The following is a 27,792-nucleotide window of genomic DNA, read 5'->3' as shown; positions in this document are numbered from 1 at the left end:
GGGCCATGTCACATTACCACTAAACGGGGTAGTACATTTTGGCTCGAGTGAAAGTTTACCGGACTTCCGATATGTTCGTTGCTTCGCGCGTGTATAGAGCATAAATTCTGCTCCTTTCAGATACCACCGGATCGAAACGTAGCCGCCTACGTCGACGATCGCTTCCAGCTAGGAGTATGAGGCAGAAGAGAGGAGCTGGGGCTGCGAAAAAGGAAAGACCGAGTACGGTGGTGTGGTCCTGCTTCCCTTCGATCCGGAGGCTCCCTCTTTCCCGATGACTCAGCTATTCTATTTTCGGGGTGCTGCTCTGCATCTCAGGTCGCCCGTTAGGAGATATCAGCGAGACGAACAAAAACGGGAAGCCACTCCGACGAAAGCCCTTGCATGCCAGCCTTGGAGAGAGAGAATGAACAAAATCCTAAAGCGACCCTCATGCAAGACCGGTTCCGTCCCTTTCATATACGTTTTCGACGTTCGTCTTTCGCGCGCTGTCGAGGCCACGTAGAAAGGAGCGCGTGGGGGAGGTCTGATCCGTCAGGTGCCACAACGAGCCCCATCCGATGGGCTTCTGAGATGTATTTGCTGTTTACATTAATTTATACTAATTATATGACTCCAATTTTTACTCAACCCATACTTTAATGTCCACTCTATCATATACAACCCTTAGCTTAAGCCATTCCATCCCTTTTATAGACGCTTTTATTTTTATCAGGGTTTTCGGACAACTCGCACAGGCGCCTAGACAGGGTGGTCTGGAAGATATATCAAAGGGTGTCCCTCGGCGCTCGTGCCAGTAAAAAAATGCTGCAAAAATTCGGGGAACTTATCGTGGTGCGAACCACTGCTGTGTAACAGTGCTGAGCACCAGCCTATGGATGCTGTCGTAGGAGACGTACTTCAGTGTACTTCTCTAAACCGCGCGTATAGACACCGTGTCGAGTGGTGAAAACAAAGGCGCCCATCGCGAAGCGTTTTATAAATAAGTGAAGTAACCATGCATTTTAAGTATTGGAAACGTCCGCGTTAAAGTCCCCAACCACGAACAAGCTGTGGAGAGCGTGCGAGCGATACCTGAGTAGACAGAACCTTCCACTGCTCCTATCCTATTCACTAAACAGGTGCTCCAATTAGCTGCCCAAGAGTGTAATATCGGAGACGCAACAGCAACAATCGCGATCCCACCCGAGGGCACTTTACCTTGCTGGAACTTGGAAATGGTCCTGTTCGTTAAACGGAAATCGTTATTTGAGACGAAGTGCCCCCACGGCCTTCTCTATGCTGACACCTTTCCCGTAACTTTAGAAGATAAAGTGAGATAGGAATGATGTTCGGGGTCGCAATAATGATCGTCACGAGTTCACACCGTAATGAAGACACCAAACAATAACGACATGGAAAGATTGGGCTTTCGTATATAACAGAGGCAGTTACGACACAATGCCCACACAGCAAGTGGCATAGTGGCTAATTCTCAGAATACTACACTTAAATCTGACTGGCGTCTGTGATTCTTCTTCTTATTATTATTACTTGAGATTTATACACAACCACTCAAAGGCACTGAGGGGCACAGCGCTCGTCTACTCTTACGCGAGGAGGGACTAGATACAGGAAATAGAGATAGGAGGAAAGAAAATAGGAAAATGAATGACTGAGACTTAGACAAAGATGAGTAAAAACGTGAAAAAATGTCCATAAATGGGCGGCCATATCCATTTCGTTCATGAAAGTCAGCAGGGCTCGATGGGCTTGGTCACGTCGACCAGCACACCCTCTCGGAAACAGGCAGTCATCGAAGTCCAATGGGTCTGTATTCCTCAATCAGCAGGGCCCGCTGCGTAATGAATGCAGGACACTCTAAGATAAGGCGTTCATGTGTCTAAAATTCGCCACAAGACGTACTCAGCGGACTGTCCACGTCCTTGACAGTATAAGCGTTCGCGTACCAGCACAGAGCCAACCCTCAGCTTATCCAAGGTTGCTCTAGCACGGCGAAGTAAGCCACGAACCCAAACATGGGGAGGGAACGATCTGTTTGCTTTCGATCGAGACAAAAATGCTCGAGGCCCGTGTACTTAGATTTAGGCACACGTTAAAGAACCCCAGATAGTCGAAATTTCCGGAGCCCTCCACTACGGCGTCTCTCATAATCGTATCGTGGTCTTGGCACGTGAAACCCCAACAGTTACATTAGTTAACGATCCGTTTGCGACACGCTGGTCTGGGTGCTGCTTTAGGAGGTGTCGGTGAATCAGCAGACGCACGTTGTGAAACGCGCACGAAATTTCTGGCCAGCCAAGCTCGTTGTTGGCCCAAGTTGAAGAGAGGCGACCAGCCTCTGCATTTACAGCAATACCCACGTGCTAAGATATCCACTGGGCAAAAAAGGACAATCCACGAGGGGTAATTTTGCTGGCATATTTTACGGTACTGCATAGACGTGGGCTTTCGGTATCTTTTCTCAACAGTTTGCTAGGGGCAGCACGGCAGTCTGTAAGGGTGACCACTTTCTGTGCTCTTAATGCTTTCTGCATATACTTCAGAGCAACGTCAATCGCTGTAAGTTCCGTGGTTGTTGATGAGGATGGATGAGGTATTCGAAACCCTCGTATGATGTCAGTCGAAGCGCTTTGCGAAATGACCTGCATCAGATGCACTTTGCCCGCAGCTGCGTACGGATGCGTCCTAAACACTTTAAATGGGTACTGATGTGAATTTTTGAAGGTGAGTTTACTCTTCTATGCAAATCTCCTGTATACAGAGACAGCTCTGCGCATACGTGAAGCTCAGTCAGCGCCGATAAGATATCTTATTTTGACATTAGGCTCCATTTTCGGATGACGCACCTACTGACATCAACACTAACGTGACGTAAGGCTACAGTGTTAAATATGGTGATTTCACGCACCAGTATGGATAGTTGTGATGACATCGGGTACCAAAACATTCAAGATGGCCGCTTGTGCGTCGCCGAAAACATTCAAAGTGGCCGCTTGTGCATTACAAATGGAGCCACAGAGCTGAGCGGCCGTGGAGACGTCATGACATCTTTCGCGAGCACGGGACCAAAAGCTCATACCGTGATGTGACGCCAGGGTACAGCAGGAACCGGAAGTAGATTAAAAAAACAAACATTGTAATTACTTTTTCATGGTGCACTCACGCTTAGCAGTACATTTCTAGGCGCTTGAGGGCTTGACCTTTATTTTACGTAAAAAAAACATTCAAAAATTTTCTTGTCAGTACCCCTTTAAGGTAACCTCGAAATGTTTTAAATAAATGCAATCGGGCTAATTGTAATAGTTCCCGAAAAGCAGCTGGTCAGACTTTTTATGTATTCCGGAAACCGAAAGATAAATGGGGAAGATGCATTTGGTACGCTCTTTCAGGGTTGTGAATGTCATATCGTCAGAATTGCCAGCAGTGGCAATTAGCAATGTGGCCATTTGCACGACGCGGGATAACGGGCGCTGAATTAAAAGATTAATGAGTGATCTGTCATCTGGTGCGCGGCGCAAACGCTCGATATGGTGTGACGCTCTCTGGTCAGTTTGCGGCCTCAGGGGGAACTGGTGCGCTTCACTGAGTAGTGGGGAAGATGGTTCCTCACGAGGTGATAAGCCAAGCGTGACTCGGAGGGCAACCCAATGATCCCTTTCCAATCGGCACAATAAACTAGGCGGCACATGCAAGACTGGCAAGGCATACATCACTCCTGAGAGTAGAGATGATTCATAAAGCTGTAGTGCTATCGCCTGGTCAAAGCCAGCTCCCCCTGTAGCGGTCAAGGTGGCCACATACTTTAGGAGGAACTGCGATTTGCGCCGCACAGATGTAATGGAAGCGCTCCAAGAGAGGCGATGGCTGATAATGATACCCAGGCAGCGGTGTCGCTGCACGTACGCATTCTATTGGTGTGTCTCTCAGCTACAGCCGGCTCATGCTTCAACGAGCGCGTTGCCAAGGATGATAAGCAGTTGCCGCTGAATTAGCAGGTGAAATCTGAAGACCAACTTCCTCCAAGTATTTTGATGTTGTATTTAGAGCTCTTTGCAAGATTCCACGAAGATGTGGACAATGGTGTGATGGACCGCGGATACGCAGTGCGGTGTCGTCAGCATAGATTGCTGTCCCTATTGGGAAGTCACATTCTTGAGACAATCAACCTGGAAGTCCAGTAAGTACGCTGTTGAAGAGAAGCGGCGACATAACGCTGCCTTGCGGGACACTGCGCGTCACAGTGCGGGATTCAGTTATTACTCCTCCAACGGGCACTTTCATTCTGCGCTCCCATAGAAAATTACGTACAAAATTTAATATAGACGACCCGAAATTCTCGCATCCATAAGTGCAAAAATAATCGCTATATGTGGAACCGAAGCGAAATCTTGCTGTATGAACAGGAATAGCACATGTGCAGCGTGTTTGTGTCCAGGAGCAGATTCAAACGATGATGCACACGATCTGCGATGCTGTCGGGGGCTGAACGGTGGCAAAGAAAGTCGCTCATGACATCAGGAAACAAATTCAGCTCCTGTAGTCTGCCATTTACGATAGAGTACCATTCGTCCCATCAGCTTGATAACATTAGAAGTTAGTGATATTAGCCGGTAGGACTTGGTGTTTTGCAGGGCGCTCGGCCTTTAAACATTTATGATGAATTAGTTTCAGTGAAACTTTTCTCCGCCCCCCCCCCCCCCCCGCCCAAAAGTATGGCAGATCCCACGCATTGTGGGAATCACTTTCAGAAGCAGTCACCGAGTAGCAGACTACATTTGAGCCTCGTTACAACGAACCCTGATATAGCGAATTTTCGGTTATAACGAACTAAATACAAACTTTAGTTGGGCGCGCTTCATTTAATGACATTTATTATTTTTATAACGAAACCAAAAACGTCGGAGCCGCTGCGGTATCGGCGGTAACATTTGGTTCACGCAAGGCTCAAAAGTCGCAAGCTAGCATAAAAAAAATAATATTGAAACAGAATTCCCAACCGTATTTTAAAATCATCTGAGAGAGTTGCGGAAACTTTGGTCATCCAGCGCAAAAGAAATACTAAGGAAAGAAACAGAAAAAAGAGCATTTGACTGGTTGCGTCACCGGATTAACCGAAGTTTGAAATATCACGAGGAGACAGGGCGGGATTACCATGCTTATAGTCGGTTTGAAGCTGTTGCGACCTGCCTTTGCAGGCACCGGAGACCCGGGGCGAAGATGCGAAGGCAGCATGAAGAGACTGAAGGGAAACTTAATGTGGTTTATTTACATTGTTTACGTGGCGAGCATTTCGTTCTTCCACGAGGAACATTTCTTCTTACATGACTAACATCTTCTTACATGACTAACATCTTCTTACATGACGAAGATCTCGTGCCGAATGAGCCCGCGGGGGCTCATTTTAAAGAGTTTCTTTTCCCCGGACCCCTAGATGGGGGAATAGCTCAAAGTTGGGACGGTCCAATCACGTCACACACAGTACTAATGAGGGTGCAGCCCTCACCTGCCCAGGTCAACGTCCTCGACTGGGTCTTGGCCACCGCACTCTGCACCTGTGGCACCAAGGGGGTCCTTCCTTGACATGTGAAGGCCGCAGGGTGATGGGTCCCACGATCGGACAACCGGGTGTATCAAAGGGTCCGCCGCTCCGAAGTACCTCACCGCTCAATTAGCGGGACGGGTTGTCATCCGCGCTGACGCCGCTGTCTCTTCAAAGAAGATGTCGCGACCGGAGACCATTACGGTCGTCTCGTCGAACCCTGATGTGTCGGACTGCACGGCGCCTCACTTCCTGTCTCGGGCGGACAATTCAAGTGCTTGAACGGCTGTCAGCAGGCAAGCAGCCCTTCGGCGCCTTATTCGAAGAAGAGGAAACTCCGCTTCCTCTTCGGCGCAGGTGCCAATCGTAACAAAGCCTACAATAATGCATCTTTGTATCTAGGATTTCTGCGCAAGCCAGCTTGCCCATTTTTTAGAGCCAATCTTTATCTCTACTGTTACAGCGAATATCGGATATAACGAACTAACTTATGGTCCTGATGCTACTCCGTGATAACGAGGTTCGACTGAGTATATATGCCGTATTTTTCTGCTTTGAGCCAAGCGTCGATCCTTGTGTAGATCGAGTATTTGTGCGCATATAGTGGGTTTGCCAGGCACGACGACTACACTGGCGTGTAAAGCGTAGCTCATGGTCCGGCATAACGTCGGCACCCACGTTAGAGCAGAGACGTCAGTTTTATCGCGACGAAGTGCACACCGCGGTGCGATGATGTGCATATAATAAGTAGCGATCGCTGGCGTATTCGAGAAGCGCTTGACGATAGCTTGTGGAGGCACAGGTGTACACACATAATGTTTATTAAGTTCTCATAAAAGCACTGATACCACAGCTGGCGTTGCACCAACACGACGCCTGTATAGGGTGTTTTTCCGAAGCAGTTTGAAGCACAGGCGTGGCTCTGCGGTAGAAAGCTCGACTGCCATGCAGAATGCCTGGGTTCGAATCCGGCTCGAGCCGTTATTTTTATTTGCTTTCATCTGGATTTGTCATCCAGGTACAACGCCTCCGGCGCCGGCACCACATTTTCCTCGACACGGCAGGCCCGTTCACGCTATCGCGTTAAGATTTCGAAAGTCTGGGTTGATATGGACTGCGAATCACCTGTCTGTGGCGCATACCACGGACCGCGGTATGCGGGTATGTGCCACACGTGACTGGTGGAAAGGATTTCATGACGTACGCGACAGGAGATTCGCATTATTCATGTCATGACCTGTATGTCGTGTTCGGCGTATACCCATATTCTCCTATGCCAATTTTGATATCTACCCAGTTAGGGAGACGACCACGAGAGCTCGAAGACGTAAGCGGCTAGATAGATAGATAGATAGATAGATAGATAGATAGATAGATAGATAGATAGATAGATAGATAGATAGATAGATAGATAGCAGAAACGGTTAAAGTGCCTTTGGTTCGTAAGAAATGATACGCATTTAATAGTAAAATTTATAAGAGCTCATGTACTTCCCATAATTCATATTATGGCTGAACCACCAGAGCTGCTCTTATCACAGAGCAAGTCTGCACCGATTTCCCTCCCTAGAAAAAAAGTTTCTGGCTACGCCTCTGCCAGCAGCAGGTTCTGAAGTTGTGACTACGTATCAGCAGAGTCTGGTGAACCTGAACTAATTGTAATATGTTGGGACAGAAGAAAGTGGTGTTACAATTCAGTTCTGGTCTTATTGCGATTCGTAATCAACGTATCTTGAATTCGTACGGTCTACGAACGATAAAGAGAAAGCGGTGGCACAACGGGGCGCCAATATTGGTACCGACATCCCGTTACCGTTCCCGAAGCCTTCTGGCTGGTGGCTCGTTCTCTATTGTTTTATTGCTGTCCTGAAACATTTCTTAATTTCTTAGATGCACTGGGAAACAATGACAGTTCGACCGCCTAAAAAAGCAAGGCCTCCGGCAATACATCGGATGCCTTGCTTAACAATTGATAGGATACTTTTTTCCCCAAATATATCAACATATATTTAATATTCGTCTGGATGGTGGCACATACACTATGCTAGACCACCACCACCCAATTCGCGCACATATCGTGACGGCACCGAAATGTAACGTTTGCCGCAAGTTTGTCTTAGAAAACAGACTCGATAAAGTTCTGTGGCAAAAGCTACACCGTGTGTAGCTGCGCTAGCAGTCTTGATTCGCCAAGTTGTCGCCTCTGCCACTGGCGAGAACGCTGTTCTGTCGTGGCTCGAAGGGGCGATCTTCGGTCACCGCCTAAAAGGCTTGCCGCCGGCCGCCGGCCACCTCCAGCTAAGTGTTCTAAGCCTGCTCGGGTCGGGCTCGCGTGGACCGTGTCCGCAATCGGCCAGGATAGCAGCTACAATGGGCGTCGCTGTAGGCTCGTCGACCGCGAAAGCAATATCGATGGCGTCGAGTGGTGGCTGGCGACGGTGGCGTCCTGTAAGGTCCACTAGTGCCCAGTGCCACTCCACGAACGGAAGAAAGACAGCAAAATAGGCGGAAACCAGGATGGATGCGTCATACGCTTATTGGTTTACCGCCCGCGAGAAATACGACCTAGATGTTGTGGTCGTGTTGCTCTTGCTTTTCCGCTTCGTGTGTCGCGCGACGAACAGCCATCCCGCCGACACGCCGTGGGAAGACATCGGCGCTGTCTGCTGTGGCGTAGCTGGTGCCCGATGGCCACTTCAGCAGGCTGGATTCGCCACTAGCATTCATCGCACGTTGGATGCCAAAGTCTCGCGGGATGGAGCTCCAGGCGGCGCCTCTTCCAGCACCAGCCGGCTTACCGGAAGGAATACTTTCAACTCCCGCTAGTTGTTCCGAGAGGCACCTTCGTGCAACTGGCTGCAGTAGGCGGACACAAAGGGCAGCCTGGTGGCAGCCGACAGGGAGAATCTCTGTCCGGAGATCGCAACGTCCTCCTGGACATGGAGCTCTTCGTGTGGCCGCAGTCTCAGCAAACTGGCGTGATGGTAGCTGTGCGTCTCGTTCGATGTTCCCACTTCGACAACAAGAAAATGCTCTGCGGGTGATCGGGCGTCGCAAGTTGCCCATCTGATCCCGAGGCAGATGCCGGACGCTTCCGGTGGCGACCTGATAACACTGCCGTACTGGGCTCGGCATGATACGTAGCAAGCGGCGGCTCGTCTCGGCTCTGGTGTCCTCCAGTGGCAGGTGATCCATGGCTGCTTCGCTAGCGGAGACACAGCGGTGGCTGCGTTTCTCCCCTTGCAAGGGATTGGCCAGAAAAACTTGACATGGAGTGCCGTGTCCTCGATGTTCGCATTGCCGACGCTGCAACTGGTCTGCCACAGCGCCGTGGTTGTGAGAAGCGTGGCTCCTGGCAAACGTACTAGCTTGGCGATGGCTCCGGAAGATGCAGTGACTGAGGTTGGTGAGTGTGAGGTTACCCCTCCGTCTGACGAGAACGGTGCAGGCGTGGACTCGGCCGGCCCACGGCAGCGGGACGGGCTTTCTTTTCCGACACCTAGTCAATGTAGACAAGGCTGAAAGGCGACCGGGCACAGCTGGCCCAGGGGCACTCCGGCGGCGACGCTGGCGTGTCCGTTGGCGTGGCATTGGTCGCCGTGCTTGATGCGGCAACACCAGGTTACCAGATAGGTAGAAGCAGCCAGGACCCTTGCACCTCGTCCTCTGAGGTGACACACGGCGAGTGCGGCAGCTATTAGTGGGCTCTCGTTCGAAAGGTCCTTACGTAGCGTCTCGTTGCAGCTGCAGGCAGGTCGACTGGTGACGCGACGAACGGCTGCTAGCTGGCTCGCCAGTGCCTTATGTGGGTATTGGAACGCGAGCCACGTGTTGGAAACGTCATCGTCTTTTCTCGAGCCGAGGGCCACGCACATCACCTGGCGGGGATTTCTTTCAGTGGCATCGCACAAGAAGGCGAAATAAAAACGTATGGGTAACTGACATCACATAATAATATATGTTCACGGTGAAAATGACATCAATATTCATCTGTGACCTACATACGGAATGCTGTATTTAAAAGTAAGTATTGCTTCAAGAAATAGGGGGTACAAGGGTAAGGATAACGATGATAATGAGGCTCCGCTGTTCTTATGGCACGTACTCACCATGGGGAACAGTCCACAAGCAGGGCGGTGCTATTTAGAAATAATAATGCGAATGTTTAAAGAAAAGAGAAATTTGGAATTGAGAATCTGGAAGAATTTTATACTAAATGAGATACTATATTGTATGTAATAGTAATCGTCAGCCTTGCTTGGGCACGAAGAAATATACAGTGCCCTCAATTCGCTAAGGAATGCTTCACCTTTAAAATATTAACACAAAATTTTAAGTTTAGATAGATAGATAGATAGATAGATAGATAGATAGATAGATAGATAGATAAAACCAACAGCCTATCGAGCAGAAGCAGCCAAATTTGGCCCGGCCCCGACAAGAAGCGAACGCAACTCGCGCGTCTCCCACAGTATAGACCGTGCACGCTTCGCATGGCCATCGCCGTAAAACCGTTCTTCATTCTTCTTCTCGCCGCTACTGCGCTGCTGATCACGCGAACGGTGTAAAGACGAAATGTACGCGCAGTTCGCGCTCTCACGTGCTTTATTTGTGTTTTTACTCACGCGACGCAGAAAAGACGAAATGGACTAAGCACACGCGCAGCCGGCGCACTAACCTTTTTTTACATTTTCAGTACCGCGACCTCGAGACAGACATTTAAGGCGGTCGCTTTAAAGGAGCAGGGAGCAAAATTTTTGTTTGTGAGTTTTATGTTTGATTAGTAGCTTTCTGTCCGATGATCCCAAAATTGAATCGTAAATGCCATAACGTGTCGTGTAATTATTGCTAGCGTCATTGATTATGACCAATTTTGGCGTCTTTTCAAAATGCCTCAAAACACCTGCCTAATACATATAAGAAACCAGCGCCGCAGCGCGGTGAAGCACCGTAAGATCACGTGCGCCCAATATTGGGGTACATTGAAAGCGTGCCTTTAGAATCGCCCAGCGTGCGGGAGAGAATGAAACAATGGGTGTGCAGCGGTGTCAGTTCGGGTGTGACGCAGCAAGCACGTTCTCCTGGCGAAATTTCCGTGATACACCCGCCTGCCAAGCACCCATTATGCTGTCGAACAAACAAACGGTTTGTTCAACGCAAATGATCGTCTTCAACGTCCGTTCACGCTATCGCGTTAAGATTTCGAAAGTCTGGGTTGATATGGACTGCGAATCACCTGTCTGTGGCGCATACCACGGACCGCGGTATGCGGGTATGTGCCACACGTGACTGGTGGAAAGGATTTCATGACGTACGCGACAGGAGATTCGCATTATTCATGTCATGACCTGTATGTCGTGTTCGTCGTATACCGATATTCTCCTATGCCAATTTTGATATCTACCCAGTTAGGGAGACGACCACGAGAGCTCGAAGACGTAAGCGGCTAGATAGATAGATAGATAGATAGATAGATAGATAGATAGATAGATAGATAGATAGATAGTAGAAATGGTCAAAGTGCCTTTGGTTCGTAAGAAATGATACGCATTTAATAGTAAAATTTATAAGAGCTCATGTACTTCCCATAATTCATATTATGGCTGAACCAACAGAGCTGCTCTTATCACAGAGCAAGTCTGCACCGATTTCCCTCCCTAGAAAAAAAGTTTCTGGCTACGCCCCTGCCAGCAGCAGGTTCTGAAGTTGTGACTGCGTATCAGCAGAGTCTGGTGAACCTGAACTAATTGTGATATGTTGGGACAGAAGAAAGTGGTGTTACAATTCAGTTCTGGTCTTATTGCGATTCGTAATCAACGTATCTTGAATTCGTACGGTCTACGAACAATAAAGAGAAAGCGGTGGCACAACGGGGCGCCAATATTGGTACCGACATCCCGTTACCGTTCCCGAAGCCTTCTGGCTGGTGGCTCGTTCTCTATTGTTTTATTGCTGTCCTGAAACATTTCTTAATTTCTTAGATGCACTGGGAAACAATGACGGTTCGACCGCTTAAAAAAGCAAGGCCTCCGGCAATACATCGGATGCCTTGCTTAACAATTGATAGGATACTTTTTTCCCCAAATATATCAACATATATTTAATATTCGTCTGGATGGTGGCACATACACTATGCTAGACCACCACCACCCAATTCGCGCACATATCGTGACGGCACCGAAATGTAACGTTTGCCGCAAGTTTGTCTTAGAAAACAGACTCGATAAAGTTCTGTGGCAAAAGCTACACCGTGTGTAGCTGCGCTAGCAGTCTTGATTCGCCAAGTTGTCGCCTCTGCCACTGGCGAGAACGCTGTTCTGTCGTGGCTCGAAGGGGCGATCTTCGGTCACCGCCTAAAAGGCTTGCCGCCGGCCGCCGGCCACCTCCAGCTAAGTGTTCTAAGCCTGCTCGGGTCGGGCTCGCGTGGACCGTGTCCGCAATCGGCCAGGATAGCAGCTACAATGGGCGTCGCTGTAGGCTCGTCGACCGCGAAAGCAATATCGATGGCGTCGAGTGGTGGCTGGCGACGGTGGCGTCCTGTAAGGTCCACTAGTGCCCAGTGCCACTCCACGAACGGAAGAAAGACAGCAAAATAGGCGGAAACCAGGATGGATGCGTCATACGCTTATTGGTTTACCGCCCGCGAGAAATACGACCTAGATGTTGTGGTCGTGTTGCTCTTGCTTTTCCGCTTCGTGTGTCGCGCGACGAACAGCCATCCCGCCGACACGCCGTGGGAAGACATCGGCGCTGTCTGCTGTGGCGTAGCTGGTGCCCGATGGCCACTTCAGCAGGCTGGATTCGCCACTAGCATTCATCGCACGTTGGATGCCAAAGTCTCGCGGGATGGAGCTCCAGGCGGCGCCTCTTCCAGCACCAGCCGGCTTACCGGAAGGAATACTTTCAACTCCCGCTAGTTGTTCCGAGAGGCACCTTCGTGCAACTGGCTGCAGTAGGCGGACACAAAGGGCAGCCTGGTGGCAGCCGACAGGGAGAATCTCTGTCCGGAGATCGCAACGTCCTCCTGGACATGGAGCTCTTCGTGTGGCCGCAGTCTCAGCAAACTGGCGTGATGGTAGCTGTGCGTCTCGTTCGATGTTCCCACTTCGACAACAAGAAAATGCTCTGCGGGTGATCGGGCGTCGCAAGTTGCCCATCTGATCCCGAGGCAGATGCCGGACGCTTCCGGTGGCGACCTGATAACACTGCCGTACTGGGCTCGGCATGATACGTAGCAAGCGGCGGCTCGTCTCGGCTCTGGTGTCCTCCAGTGGCAGGTGATCCATGGCTGCTTCGCTAGCGGAGACACAGCGGCGGCTGCGTTTCTCCCCTTGCAAGGGATTGGCCAGAAAAACTTGACATGGAGTGCCGTGTCCTCGATGTTCGCATTGCCGACGCTGCAACTGGTCTGCCACAGCGCCGTGGTTGTGAGAAGCGTGGCTCCTGGCAAACGTACTAGCTTGGCGATGGCTCCGGAAGATGCAGTGACTGAGGTTGGTGAGTGTGAGGTTACCCCTCCGTCTGACGAGAACGGTGCAGGCGTGGACTCGGCCGGCCCACGGCAGCGGGACGGGCTTTCTTTTCCAACACCTAGTCAATGTAGACAAGGCTGAAAGGCGACCGGGCACAGCTGGCCCAGGGGCACTCCGGCGGCGACGCTGGCGTGTCCGTTGGCGTGGCATTGGTCGCCGTGCTTGATGCGGCAACACCAGGTTACCAGATAGGTAGAAGCAGCCAGGACCCTTGCACCTCGTCCTCTGAGGTGACACACGGCGAGTGCGGCAGCTATTAGTGGGCTCTCGTTCGAAAGGTCCTTACGTAGCGTCTCGTTGCAGCTGCAGGCAGGTCGACTGGTGACGCGACGAACGGCTGCTAGCTGGCTCGCCAGTGCCTTATGTGGGTATTGGAACGCGAGCCACGTGTTGGAAACGTCATCGTCTTTTCTCGAGCCGAGGGCCACGCACATCACCTGGCGGGGATTTCTTTCAGTGGCATCGCACAAGAAGGCGAAATAAAAACGTATGGGTAACTGACATCACATAATAATATATGTTCACGGTGAAAATGACATCAATATTCATCTGTGACCTACATACGGAATGCTGTATTTAAAAGTAAGTATTGCTTCAAGAAATAGGGGGTACAAGGGTAAGGATAACGATGATAATGAGGCTCCGCTGTTCTTATGGCACGTACTCACCATGGGGAACAGTCCACAAACAGGGCGGTGCTATTTAGAAATAATAATGCGAATGTTTAAAGAAAAGAGAAATTTGGAAATGAGAATCTGGAAGAATTTTATACTAAATGAGATACTATATTGTATGTAATAGTAATCGTCAGCCTTGCTTGGGCACGAAGAAATATACAGTGCCCTCAATTCGCTAAGGAATGCTTCACCTTTAAAATATTAACACAAAATTTTAAGTTTAGATAGATAGATAGATAGATAGATAGATAGATAGATAGATAGATAGATAGATAGATAGATAGATAGATAGATAGATAGATAGATAGATAAAACCAACAGCCTATCGAGCAGAAGCAGCCAAATTTGGCCCGGCCCCGACAAGAAGCGAACGCAACTCGCGCGTCTCCCACAGTATAGACCGTGCACGCTTCGCATGGCCATCGCCGTAAAACCGTTCTTCATTCTTCTTCTCGCCGCTACTGCGCTGCTGATCACGCGAACGGTGTAAAGACGAAATGTACGCGCAGTTCGCGCTCTCACGTGCTTTATTTGTGTTTTTACTCACGCGACGCAGAAAAGACGAAATGGACTAAGCGCACGCGCAGCCGGCGCACTAACCTTTTTTTACATTTTCAGTACCGCGACCTCGAGACAGACATTTAAGGCGGTCGCTTTAAAGGAGCAGGGAGCAAAATTTTTGTTTGTGAGTTTTATGTTTGATTAGTAGCTTTCTGTCCGATGATCCCAAAATTGAATCGTAAATGCCATAACGTGTCGTGTAATTATTGCTAGCGTCATTGATTATGACCAATTTTGGCGTCTTTTCAAAATGCCTCAAAACACCTGCCTAATACATATAAGAAACCAGCGCCGCAGCGCGGTGAAGCACCGTAAGATCACGTGCGCCCAATATTGGGGTACATTGAAAGCGTGCCTTTAGAATCGCCCAGCGTGCGGGAGAGAATGAAACAATGGGTGTGCAGCGGTGTCAGTTCGGGTGTGACGCAGCAAGTACGTTCTCCTGGCGAAATTTCCGTGATACACCCGCCTGCCAAGCACCCATTATGCTGTCGAACAAACAAACGGTTTGTTCAACGCAAATGATCGTCTTCAACGTCCGTCTGCACCGCTCAGAATTCTGTTCGCGTCTGCCGATTCCTGCATTCTGCCGGGCTCGCCTTCTTTCACCACCCAACCATACACACACAGAAACACCCACACCCTGTCGACGCTCCGCGCGTCTCGCCCATGTCACCGTCAACCTTCGAAGAGCAGCACATTCTGTGGGTGCGTACGGCAAACGTTCAATGCGTCGCGGAGACGCGTGGACAGGGGACGTAAATTATGTGTGCAGTCCCACCTGGAAGCTTTTATAAACGACCTTCGGAGCTGTCCGCGACAAAGACATTCCTTCTTGCGGTGCTTGCGGTACATCCTCAGAGAGTTATTGAGAACTAACCGACAATAATGTCAAGGAAGGTATAGGGGGTGTTATTTGTAGTAATTGGGATATAAATGTGAAGAAAGTAAAGTGGACGAAAAGATAAATGGCCGCCGGCAGGGACCGAACCTGCGACCTTCGAGTAACGCCTCCGAATAATGCCGCCGTAGCTCAGTGGTAGAGCATCGGACGCGTTATTCGAAGGTCGCAGGTTCGGTCCCTGCCGGCGGCAAGCTATCTTTTCGTCCACTGTACTTTTTTCACATTTATATCCCAATTACTACAAATAACACCCCCTATACCTTCCTTGGCATTACTGTCGGTTAGTTCTCATTAATATTGTGTCTAACAAAGAAAAACGAGCCCTTAAAAGTCTCCTTCTTTCCTTCATCCTTGAAAAGTTGTAAGTTTTAACACGGAGCTGTTTAAGGTCGAGGTTGTTCTTCGGGAAGCGTTCGCAGTTCCTAGCGGCTATGCGCCACAGAAATAGGACAAGCCCCACTACTCATCACTCGTCCACTAAAAATGAAGTCCGCCGGCGAAAGTCCGCATGCAAAAGCGTATGTGCCACGGGGAGAGAAAAGAGAGAGAAAACAAAGAGAAAAATAAAAATAAAATAAGTAGCGAAAGAAAGAGAGGAAAAAAAATTCCACAGATCCCACGCCTTGTGGGAATTGGTTTCATGCGAAGCAGTCAGCGAGTAGTTCTATGCTGCAGTTTTTACCTTTGAGCCAAGCGTTACGAGGTCGATCGACGTGTTTTTGTAAGTGTAGTGGTTGTGTGCACATCGTGGGCTTACTAGGCACGTCGAAAACACTGGCGTTTAAAGGGCAAGTTAAGGTATGACGTAACGTCAGCACTCACGTTAGATCACATACGTCAGTATTATCGAAACGAAGTGCACCTTACGGTGCGATGATGTGAATATCATGGGTAACTTTCGTTAGCGTATTCCTCCGGGGTCGGGTAACGCTTCAATATAGCTTGCTGAATCATAGAAATACAAATGTATTGTTTATCGGACTGCTATAAAAGCGGAGCCAACACTGGAACCACAGACGTTAATCTGACATGACGCTTGTATTGTAGGAGTACATATATATATATATATATATATATATATATATATATATATATATATATATATATATATATATATATATATATATATATATATATATATATATATGTAGTTTTTATTGGTTTGTTATAAAATTAGATAGCCAGCACCACAAACACGATTGACGTTGCACCGACATTAAGCCTGCGTAGGGTGTTTTTCCAAAGCAGTTTCTAGACCTGGCGTGGCTCTGTGGTAGAATACCTAACTGCCACGCAGAATGCTTGGGTTCGATTCCTGCTGGATCGAAATTTTTATTCTTTGCATTCGTCGGGTCAACGCTGCCGATGTCGGTTTTTCTTAACGCTCTCGCATTTAAATTGCCAATGTCTGTTCTCGCCGTTCCTGGGTAGATATAACTGTCACTCACCTGGGGCGCATACCCGTACACCGTGGCCCGTGGTCAACGGGTATGTGCCACACGTGTCTGGAGGAAAGGGTTTGACGACGTACGCGACAGGATTTTCACTCCACTTATGTCATGACGAGACGGTCATATTCGTCAAATCCTCTTGCGCTCCCATGCCAGTATTTGTCTACGCCAAGTTAAGAGGCGATCACGAGAGCACCCAGACGTAGGCGGCTAGATAGATAGATGTATAGATATGTACGAGAAGATACGAGAAGGCATTTGATTCGGTGGAGACATCAGCAGTCATGCAGGCACTGCGGAATCAGGGGATCGACGAAGCCTATATAAACATAATGGAAGAAACCTACAGCGGATCCACAGCCACTATAGTCCTCCATAAAGAAAGCGACAGAATCCCAATAAAGAAGGGCGTACGGCAGGGAGACACGATCTCTCCAATGCTATTCACCGCGTGTTTACAGAAGGTTTTCAGGACCCTAGATTGGGAAGAATTAGGGATAAGCGTTAATGGAGAGCATCTCAGTAACCTGCGATTCGCTGATGACATTGCATTGATGAGTAACGCGGGAGACGAATTACAGCTAATGATTACTGAACTGGATACGGAAAGTAGAAGAGTAGGTCTGAAAATTAATATGCATAAAACTAAAGTAATGTGGAACAATCTTGGCAGAGAACAGCGCTTTGCGATAGGTGGAGGTTGTAAAGGAGTGCGTCTACTTAGCACAGGTAGTAACCGCGGAGCCGAATCATGAGAGTGAAATAACTAGAAGAATAAGGATGGGATGGGGCTCATTCGGCAAGCATTATCAAATCATGAATGGTAATCTACCACTATCCCTGAAGAGGAAGGTATATAACAGCTGCATCTTACCGGTACTTACCTACGGAGCAGAAACCTGGAGACTTACAAAGAGGGTTCAACTTAAATTGAGGACGACGCAGCGAGCGATGGAAAGGAAAATAATAGGTGTAACCTTAAGAGACATGAAGAGAGCAGAGTGGGTCAAGGAACAAACGGGGGTTAAGGATATCATAGTTGAAATTAAGAAGAAATGGATATGGGCCGGGCACGTAGCACGTCGGCAGGATAACCGGTGGTCATTAAGGGTAACTGACTGGATTCCAAGAGATGGCAAACGCGTGAGGGGGAGGCAGAAAATTAGGTGGGTAGATGAGATTAAGAAGTTTGTAGGTATAACGTGGCAGTAGAAAGCACAGGACCGGGTTGATTGGCGGAACATGGAAGAGCCTTTGCCCTGCAGTGGGCGTAGACAGGCTGATGATGATGATGACAGATACGTATGTAAAAACGCTCAAAGTGCCTTGGGTTCGCTAAGAAATACTTCGCATTTATTAAGAGAGAAAGAAAGAAATACTTTGTGGTAGACATTTGGTTGGGAGAGCAGCAGGAAAATGTCTATGTCCTCGTTTGTAGCGATGCAGACCCATGGCTACCAATGTGATGCCACCGGCTCTGCTGTTTAATCAGCTTTCGCGGCGTTAAGTCGGTGAAACTGCTTCAATTTTTTATACAATACATATATTTTCTAAAAATGCTGTGGCAGACAGGCACCAGTCGTCTCCACAGGTGGACTCGTCGTCCAGGCGGAAATAATTTACCGCGACTGAAGTGGCATTGCAATGACTAATTAACGAAAACTTTTTTTATTCACTTTTAGTCGCCAACTTTAAGGCAGTTTATGTGGAAAAGTTGAACTTCACAACAAATGACATACCCATTTTTTAGAAATCCGAAAATTTCACGTAGTTTGAGATATTCATAATCGAATCTGAAGGCCTCGATCCTGGCGATATCGAAACCGAGCGCGTTGGGCGCTCAGGAAAAGGAGGCCGTTCTGTTGCGCCAGACGGGAACTTTCGTTTACAAAAGGATTGCGGACTTTGATCGCTATGCTATGGCTGTCAAAGCATTTTTGTGCAAAAACTGTATCGTCTAGAGAAAAGTTCTGCCTCCGTCCCATCCGGTGAAAGTGAATAGAGATGTTGTTAGACATACGGCCCAAAGGTCCCTCAGCTGTAAAGTGCGCCGAACGTCGAATTGCACGCGTACACGCCCTCCACGTCGCGATGGTTGACCTCGTGCCCACGCGGGACACGATTAACGCTGCGGCACGTCACACAAGCACATGCACAAACGCGGGACTCGTGTCGTAAAACGCTTCATTTAGTCACTAACGTAACGACGGCCTAGCGGTCACTGGCTCCGCACATGCGTTCGGGCCCTTCTGCGCGAAGCTCCTCGAGTTTAGATCCACCGCAGTAGTCTATTGGTCCATTACATGACTGCGAAGGTCGCGGGATCGAATCGCTGCCGCAGCGACCGTGTTTTGCTGGTGGCAAAATGCGTGGCCCGTGTGCTTAGATTAAAGTGCACGTTAAAGAACATCAAGGAGTCGAAATTTCCGGAGCCCTCCGCTACGGCGTCTCTCATAATCGTCTCGTGGTCTTGGGGCTGTAAAACATTGTGTATAAGCACGCTGTTTCTATACAGTTGAAATGCCTGCCACGCGACGACCGCATTGCGATGGAGGCGAGATGAAATAACATTCGTGTACTTATAATTATAAAGTGCACAGGAAAGAACTTTGGTGGTCAAACTTATACCGCAGTATCCAACTAAACTGTGCGGCTCATAAACATGTCGTGGTTTTAGCTCGTGAAACACCAGAATTTAGATTTTTGCTGGTCACAACCATGCGTATTCATTAGACAAATCCAAGGGAAGGGATATGTCATATGGCTTTATTTGAGATCTAAAAAAAATATAACGGAAGTTACAGCGAGCGAAGTAACTTTCCACTGGTGGATTCGCTAATGTCTTTTGAATTAAGCGCGCGATGCCACGGCATGCTAGCGTACAGAGCAAGCGTATGATTATAGCAAAGACACGCGTGTCAGGGGCTTTGCAACGGGTTACGGTTACACGTGTGACTCGGATTAAAGGTCTCGCGGCCGCGTGCACAGCCATTCGCGAGTTTTAGTACTGGTACGTAGTGCCGTAACGGCGTTGCGTACGTATGTAAGAAGCGCACTGTTTCGCATACCAGCGCATATACAACTTCAGCTCATGCGCACAAGGCTAAACTCGGAGCTCTTACGCACGCAACGCCGTTACGGACGCTACTTCCTAGTACTAAGACTTGCTGTTGTGAAGCCGCAAATTCGACTGCTCGAGAGATCGGGACTGTTGGCGTGAGATGTGATGCGATGTGAGGTGTGAGACATCGATACTGTGGGCAAAATGTGCCGCGTCGATCGTCCACCAGGGTGCATGTGAGATTTAGCAAAAGTGGCACAGGCTTGTGAGCCGTTCCTCATGTCTCAGGGTGACGATTCCCTGTATTTCAGAGTGCGAAGAAGTGGATTGCTCAATGTACTGCCAGCGAAAATACTATCACCAAAGGCCCCTTACAGGAAGATGCGATGGCCTCGATTGCGTCTGCTCCTGGAGTATCGGTAATGGGCTTCATTCCCCCCTCTCCCCCACTCCCAATTATTCTTTCACTCATGTGTCTTTACCTCCTCCAGCTATTTGCTATTCCAAGTTGTTTATTTTGTACGTTTATTGTTACTGATACTGTTATCTTACTCTACTTATTGAGCATGTATAATGTTGATCATGTAAAAAAAACCAGCGATGATAGATGGCGCGACTTCACGTTGATGCACAGCGCATAACATTGCAAATGGGATATAAAACCTAGACATGAGAGCGTAGAATCAAAGTTTGGCAGCTCGTATTTAAATGACAAACAAATAACAAATATAGCCGCAAGAGTCGAGGAAGAAGTAGGCAAAATACCATGCAAGGACAGGGGATATAGTGAGCTGTTGCATGTAACGACGAAAGAAATAAGGAAAGAGAAGAAGAAAACTATTTGCTGGATAGGAAAGAGAAAGCCAAAAAGTTGGTGGCAGAAGGAAATTCGGGAAGCGATAAAGAAGCGACGTGAAACGTCACGGGAGCATAGACAGGCAAAAAAAGAGAAGCGGCCGCTGGGCGAAATCAACAAATGATGGGAATTTTATTTAGAGACAAAATACATTGTACAAATATTGGGCGAAGCAAAAATTAAAGGTGAACGTGGACGCTGGGTGACAGAGATTCACGAAAAAAAAAAGAAGGCCGCGCCTAGGGTATTTTGAAGCCACTTAAAAGCGCTAGGTAGAAGTCTGTCACAACGCAACAACATATTGTAGATGAATGAAGAAATCGATAAGAAGGGTACGAAGCGCTAGGTTACATCAGAAAGGTAACAGCCGATTCGTTTAAAAAGGTCGTCCGGAAGATTTCCCCGGTAAGTAAAAGTATGAAGGAGAGCACATCCGAGGAAGAGGTAGTACTTGAGGATTTCAACTGGAAGAAGTTTGAAGGAAAAAATCCAAAGCGCAGAGTCCCGGCTTTAGATGGCGTTCCCGTCAGCCTCATTAACGAACTAGGACATAACACTAAAGAGCACTGTTGAAAGCCGTAATAAATGCTTAAAGGAATACAGGACAGTTGGCGAAAAAGTAGAATGAACTTAGTATATAAAGGCAAGGGCGAAAAGGATAACATTCGCTTGTATAGACCACTAACCATTGCATCGGTACGATACAGGTTGGCGATGTCAGCAGTTAAATTAAAGATAGAAATACCGGCAGAAGATAACGATATTTTGGGAGAACTTCAGAACATATTTTGGATCGGCAGGTGATTAGACGATAACCTATTTATTCTTACTCAGTGTATAGAAATATCTAAAATAGAAAACATGCCCTTATACGTGGCGTTTCTAGACGCCACTGGGGCGTATGACAACTTTAATCAGGAAATTTTGTTGGATATATTGAAAGAAGTGGGCCAAAGCGCCGACTGCATATAGCTTTTGAGGGAGATATAGCGAGAAAATACAGTTTGCAGTATAATGGGAAGGAATGAGTAGCAAAGATAACATTGATATTAGCAAGGGGCCGAGGCAAGGATGTCCTGGTCCCCACTGTTATTCATGCTGTACATGATGAGGATGGAAAAAGCGCTAGAAGGAAGCAACATTGCTTTTAATCTGTCACACAAACTGGGCGGCGTGATGATTGAGCAAAAGCTTCCAGGTTTATATTATGCTGACGATACTGTCTTATTTGCGGACAGCCGAGATGATATACACCGGCTGATGGATATATGCGGAAGGGAAGGTGACGCTCTAGGACTAGGATTTAGGAAAGATGACGTTTAAGGGCTTGTTTTTCTTTGTTAGACGCAATATTAATGAGAACTAACAGACAATAACTTGCGGCAGGCAAGTTATCTTTTCGTCCACTTTACTTTCTTCACATTTATATCCGTGATTACTAGAAACAACATCCCCTATACTTTCCTTGGCATTATTGTCTGTTAGTTCTCATTAATATTAGGACTAGGATTTAGTGTAACAAAATGTGGATTTATGGTATTCAGTGATCCCAATGATGAGGCGGTGTCCATACAGGGGCAAGAAATACCGAGGGTAAGCTAATACCAGTACCTCGGAGTATGTATGGGTAAATGAAGGTGATAGATACATGGAGGTACATGAAAAAGCCTAGGCAGCAAAGGGAAAGAGGAATGCTGCAATAATGAAGCACGGAGCGTTACGGAGATACAATAGCTACGAGGCGCTTCGAGGTCTGTGGAAAGGTGTTATGGTTTCGCGGCTTACATTTGGGAATTCAGTGGTGTGCATGAAGTCAGAGGTACAATCAGGAATGGATGTGAATCAAAGGGCTGCGGGAGGCCTCGCGTTGGGCGCTCACGGGAAGACAAGTGGGGCTATAAAGGGCGATATGGGATGGGCAAGTTTTGAGGTGAGGGATGCTCAGAGCAAAATGACGTTCGAAGAGAGGCTAAGGAATATGAAAGAGGGTAGATGGGCAGAGAAGGCGTTCCGGTATTTGTATAGGAAAAGCGTTGACTCACAGTGGAGAAAAAGAACTAGGAGGCTTATCAGTAAATATACGGCTGGCAGTGTAGGGGATATGGCAACAAAGAGCGCTAAGCGAAAAGTAAGAGAAGCGAAGAGGATTTACTGGATAGCAGCGATGGAAAAAAAAAAAAAAAACGGCGTTGAGTAACTACCGAAAGGGCAAAAACTGAAATAAGAGGAATGCATTTTATGATAATTCAAGGGGATATGCGCTTTACTGTTTGAAGTGAGGTCGGGTTGCCTTTGAACGCGTAATTATAAAGAGAGATTCAGTAAAGAAGAAGAAAATCTACATGCTGTGGGTAAGATAAGGAAACGATGGAGCATGTTCTGACTGAATGTGGAGATATCCACCCAGGTGTACGTTTGGGCACGAGCCTACACGAAGCCTTGGGTTTTAGGGACAACAATGCAAAGCTGAACACGTCCGCGATAGAAATAAGTAAGATACGGTTAGAGTATTGGTGGCAGAAAAGTATAGAGAAAGGACAAAAATAAATAGCGGCAAAAATAAGGTCCTTCTGCCGTAAGGGGCAGAATGCTAGGCTGTGAATTTGTTTTTTTTCTCTATTGTAAGATCGAATTAATCGATGTAGACAAGGGATTAAGCCAGCTTAAAAAATTGTATTTTTTCTTTTTGTCGAGCCTGGTGGTGGCGCACGTCACCTGCCCGTTATAAAGAAATGGATGGATGCTCATAGCATCCATCCATCCATCCATCCATCCATCCATCCATCCATCCATCCATCCATCCATCCATCCATCCGTCCATCCGTCCAGCCGTCCGTCCATCCGTCCAGCCGTCCGTCTATCCGTCCATCCATCCATCCGTCCATCCGTCCATCCATCCGTCCGTCCATCCATCCGTCCGTCCGTCCGTCCGTCCATCCATCCATCCATCCATCCATCCATCCATCCATCCATCCATCCATACGTCCGTCCGTCCATCCATCCAAGGTCGCATTTATTAATTTCTCGAGAAATGGCTGCTTCTCGATTAATTCATTACCCAGAAAGCGCTGGTCAAATTTCGCTTGAATGCATTCAGGGAACACATTTAGCATCGCAATGCCTAACGTGTGATATGTGCTACGTTGAGTTTTTTATGTGAAACTGCTGACTTAAGCATGAAAAGCTCAGCGTACAGCCCATGGTTGCGTTATTGATATACGAGAGTTATGTTTAAGCCCTGAATGGTTGAAGAAACAATTACTAATTAATTAGTTACTGCCATGACTAGCACGGCACTCAGATAACGTTGCAATGACCTTTTCTTAATATCCTCTCCATGGTCGGAATTACAGAGAAATGGTTTGTCCTAATTTTCCTCGATGCAGAGTTGTGCTTGGGCATGACAGAGTTAAGTAGCTAATCAAGGCCAGTGTCGCTACAAGGCCTTCTCATCTCGTAGAAAATTTTGAAGCGCGATATGTGCGTAAGAGTATGTAACCGCTTTCCAAAAGCTGCTATTCCAATTGATCGTTTGGTTTTCGTAAATATCTTATCGGGAGGAATGATGACAAGCTTTTACCGACGCGCTGCCGCCACCGTGGAATTGGGGGCCAGACAGATAGCGGTTAATATAAGCGAGACCGAGTGTATGCGCACCGTCTAAATGTCATCACAAGATGGTTCGCTTTCCACTCACTCGGTGCGCAACAAATAATGGTAGCAAGACGTACAGCAATTCGCTAAGAGCTCAGAAGAATGCATACACCGTACGTGCGGTTTCAGTCATGGCGAGAAGGGGTCTGGCGGTACCCTCCTTCTTGTTTTTCTTTGAACGCGCCAGTCTTATTTGGACTGCGGAGCAACGCGTGGCTGAATGTTGGAGAGTACCTTATAAGGCCACGTCACCTTATAGCAGTGGCCTTTGCTTAATCCGTGAATCGACAGAACGATACTTTTGCCAAAGGAACAAAAAAGAAAAAAAATTATGATGATTTCAGGGGGTTCTCCATAAACGAAATCAAGTATCGTGTTTCATGCGCGTAACTTAAGCACAGGTGTCTAAACACAAAACCGCTTTGTTGTTTTTGTGGCAAGCAGAGTTTATTTACAGACAACAAAAAAAGGGAATATTGCTATTACGTTTAGTACGAGTTATAGAATCCACAACGCTTTTTCAGCGCAACATGACAACACAAAAAGGCGTGCGATAGGACAAAGTGCCACCACTTATAGACCATACGTTGGTGTAACTCTGCTTCGAAGGCTGAATTGCGCTCTCGGTAATACAGGCGATGTTTGGACACTCCGGAGTAAACGTCACAGACATTTCCTAGCGCAAAACTGGAAAGGAAAGGACTTAAGAAGAGAAGAAGAAAACACAGTGCACAGGGCGTTCTTAATTCATTTCCTTTCCAGTTTTGCGCTAGGAAATGTCGTCTGTGATAGATCACCAACTCGCCCAACAGGACGTTTTATTGGAGTAAACGTCGTTTGCCAGTCGGACGAACGACCGCCTTCACCAACACGTGTCACATGACGATTACTTGGCAGCTCATCTTAGAAACAGTGACTTGTTTCTCTTCTTTTTGTGAACATAGACTAACTTTTATTTTCTGGATGATTTGTATATAAGGTGCCCCAGCTAACTCAGGCCAGAGTTAAAAAATACGCTGATGCAATCTATTACGACGCGACCAAACTCATGTTACTGGCTAGTACATAGAGAAGTCACACTATTTTTTGTGTTCTGCCTAATTGATTAATTAGGAAAGATTAATTAACTAAGTTTTAAAGCAACGAAGCCGGCAAAAAAAATCCAATGAGAAAGTTGTTGACCGGTTTGCAAAACGTCTGATTAGACAGTCCCTAACTTTCTACATATGCATAATTAGTGTTTTTCTGCTTACTACAGATGCCCGCGAAACACAAAAATATACCGCCTGACATGCGCGCCGTGAGTGCAGTGGCCCACAACGTTCCACGTAAAAACGGCAGGCTTCCCTCGCGGTGGTTCATGACAGCCATAAGCAGACGAAGCAGTTATCGCTTGAGCAGCAGGTAGCACTCGTACGTCATCGCACAACCACCCCCATCGTCGCTGCCCTGTCGCCTTTTTAGTGGCAGCACACCAAATGCTATGGACGTTTGCAAGCGGATCGTTAGGGAGCGTGCACTAACAATGGTATGTCACGTGGTACTTTTTTAATACTTCGCGGGCATTTGTAGTAAGCACAAAACACCAACACTTAATAGACAGAACATTAGAAACTGTCTAATAAAACGTTTTGCAAACCGATCTACAACTTTCTCATTGGAATTTGTTGCCCAGCTTTGTTGCTTCAAAAGTTGGTTATATTATATTTCCTAATTAAGCAATAAAACAGTACAAAAATAGCGTGACTTACTCCATGCAGAAGATTGAACTGATGGAAGTGCTGCTCCAGTCGCTCCAAACTGCTCCAAAAAAGAAATGCTGCTACATGATGCTCCAAAGTGTAATATTTGTTAGTGACTGCTCCGAACCTGCTCCAAAATGGCACTGGGAAACTGAAAAGAGTGAACTCTAACCGAATGACTGTTCAGCGAGACTAAACGAAACCAAAGAAAGGCTGTTTACTATCATCTAGTACGCATGCTTGCATACTATCTGCATACTAGCATAGTGACAGTGCTACATGTACTGGCATTGTCGATAAACTACATCTGATTTAGCTGTATAGTTGTACCTGACAAGCAGACTGTTTTGGTGAAATGTGTGTGAGTTTGATTCGATATAATACTGTTTACTAACAGTTGCGGTGACGACTGTGGTCTGTGACTGATTACATTTATCGTTTATCAGCTTTGACCTCATTAAAGCTACAAGTACTGACATTTTAGGTGTGTAGCTCGTTTAGCTGTTTTATTTTAATTTTCAACGCAGGCTATTTTGGTGAATTATGAAAATAACAGATTGATTTGATCTCGTACCGATTATAAAATGCTGCTTTGGCGACAGTTGTATGTGATTGGCGTTACTTTTATAATTTGGTACTCAGCTTTATTGCTTTTATATAATTTCTGCCACAGGTACTGGCGCAGGTAAATGTATAGCTCATCGTCCTTCATGTTCAGTGACCATCCATCTGCTTAGTTATTTCTTTCTTGCAATTTGCAGTGGTTATTGAATCTGCAATATGTTTAATAATAAATATTAATATTTATTGAATGCTCAAATGATGCTTTAAACTCCAGGAGTCGTTCGTAATGTTTTGCCATCTTCTCTAAAAACACCAATAGCTGCTCCGAACTAGCATTTTTCCTGCTCCGAAAACACTTAAGGCTGCTCCAAAGCAGCAATTTTTCTGCTCCAATATCCGCTCCAAAAATCAAAATGTCGCTTCCATCACTGCAATAGTCAGGGATATGCATTTGGTCACGTCTTAGAATGCGTCCGCATATTTTTAAACTCTGGCAGTTGGCTGGGGCTGCCTCTATAGATACGCTTGCTGATCCTTTCATTTAGCCGTCACTACTTCTTTGTTTTGTTTTTCTTTCAGGCTACAGTATGCACAAGCATCCCTTGCCGCCTTATGCCTGATGGAAACATATGCTTCATTCTCTTGAAGCCGGCTTGAGGCGTGATCGTTTTCGTGATGATCACAGCATACTTGTGTGCATGCACACATACACAATAAAGGAGCCCTGGTATGTTCCGGGTAATAAATGAAAAAAAAACACTACCATGGACATCACGAAAGCTCACATTACTCGTTGTCCGATGCTAATCAATCAGGCGTTACTGTACAGGGAGTTACAAAACGAAGTGCACTATTTACTCACTCATGCACTGCACGAGTCCACCTTGTTCGGAAGTTGCCATCATATCTTTGTTTTCTTTCTTTCCCCGCAATCGACGTGTGCATGTCTCACAACAGTTATACTCCGTTGCTTACATCAGGTGCAAGGCTGTGGAAGCTATGCAAGAAGTTCGGTCAGCAAAATGTGCAAGCCCGCGCTTCTCGCGCTTTGATTTGGTCGTTGTTAACGTGGCCTCCGCGATTGGCTCCGGCTGCGCGCTACCGTAACCAATCGCGGAGGCGACGATACGAAAACAAAGAGACGCTAAGCGATGCAGAAGAACCTATTCACTACCGGCAAACTAACCGGGTTTGTTTATTTCTAAGGTACGAAGCATCTTCATTTATTACTCAGTCTAGAAACGAAAA

General features: G+C 47.2%; 1 protein-coding gene across 1 annotated transcript in view; it reads left to right on the top strand.

Annotated features, from left to right (window-relative positions):
* LOC119406746 (uncharacterized) overlaps positions 1–27,260 on the top strand; it is a 56,253-nt gene extending 28,993 nt beyond the window's left edge. Inside the window, exons 4-5 of the mRNA XM_037673509.1 lie at positions 20,040–20,147; positions 27,124–27,260. Coding sequence (XP_037529437.1) covers positions 20,040–20,147; positions 27,124–27,164 — 149 coding nt within the window. The 3' untranslated portion in view covers positions 27,165–27,260. The remainder of the gene's footprint in view (positions 1–20,039; positions 20,148–27,123) is intronic.
* The last annotated feature ends 532 nt before the right edge of the window (positions 27,261–27,792 follow it).

This window comes from Rhipicephalus sanguineus, chromosome 1, assembly GCF_013339695.2.
Source record: "Rhipicephalus sanguineus isolate Rsan-2018 chromosome 1, BIME_Rsan_1.4, whole genome shotgun sequence".
Lineage (NCBI taxonomy): Eukaryota > Metazoa > Arthropoda > Arachnida > Ixodida > Ixodidae > Rhipicephalus > Rhipicephalus sanguineus.
Note: the sequence above shows the minus strand (reverse complement) of the source record. Positions and strands in the feature narration are given on the sequence as shown.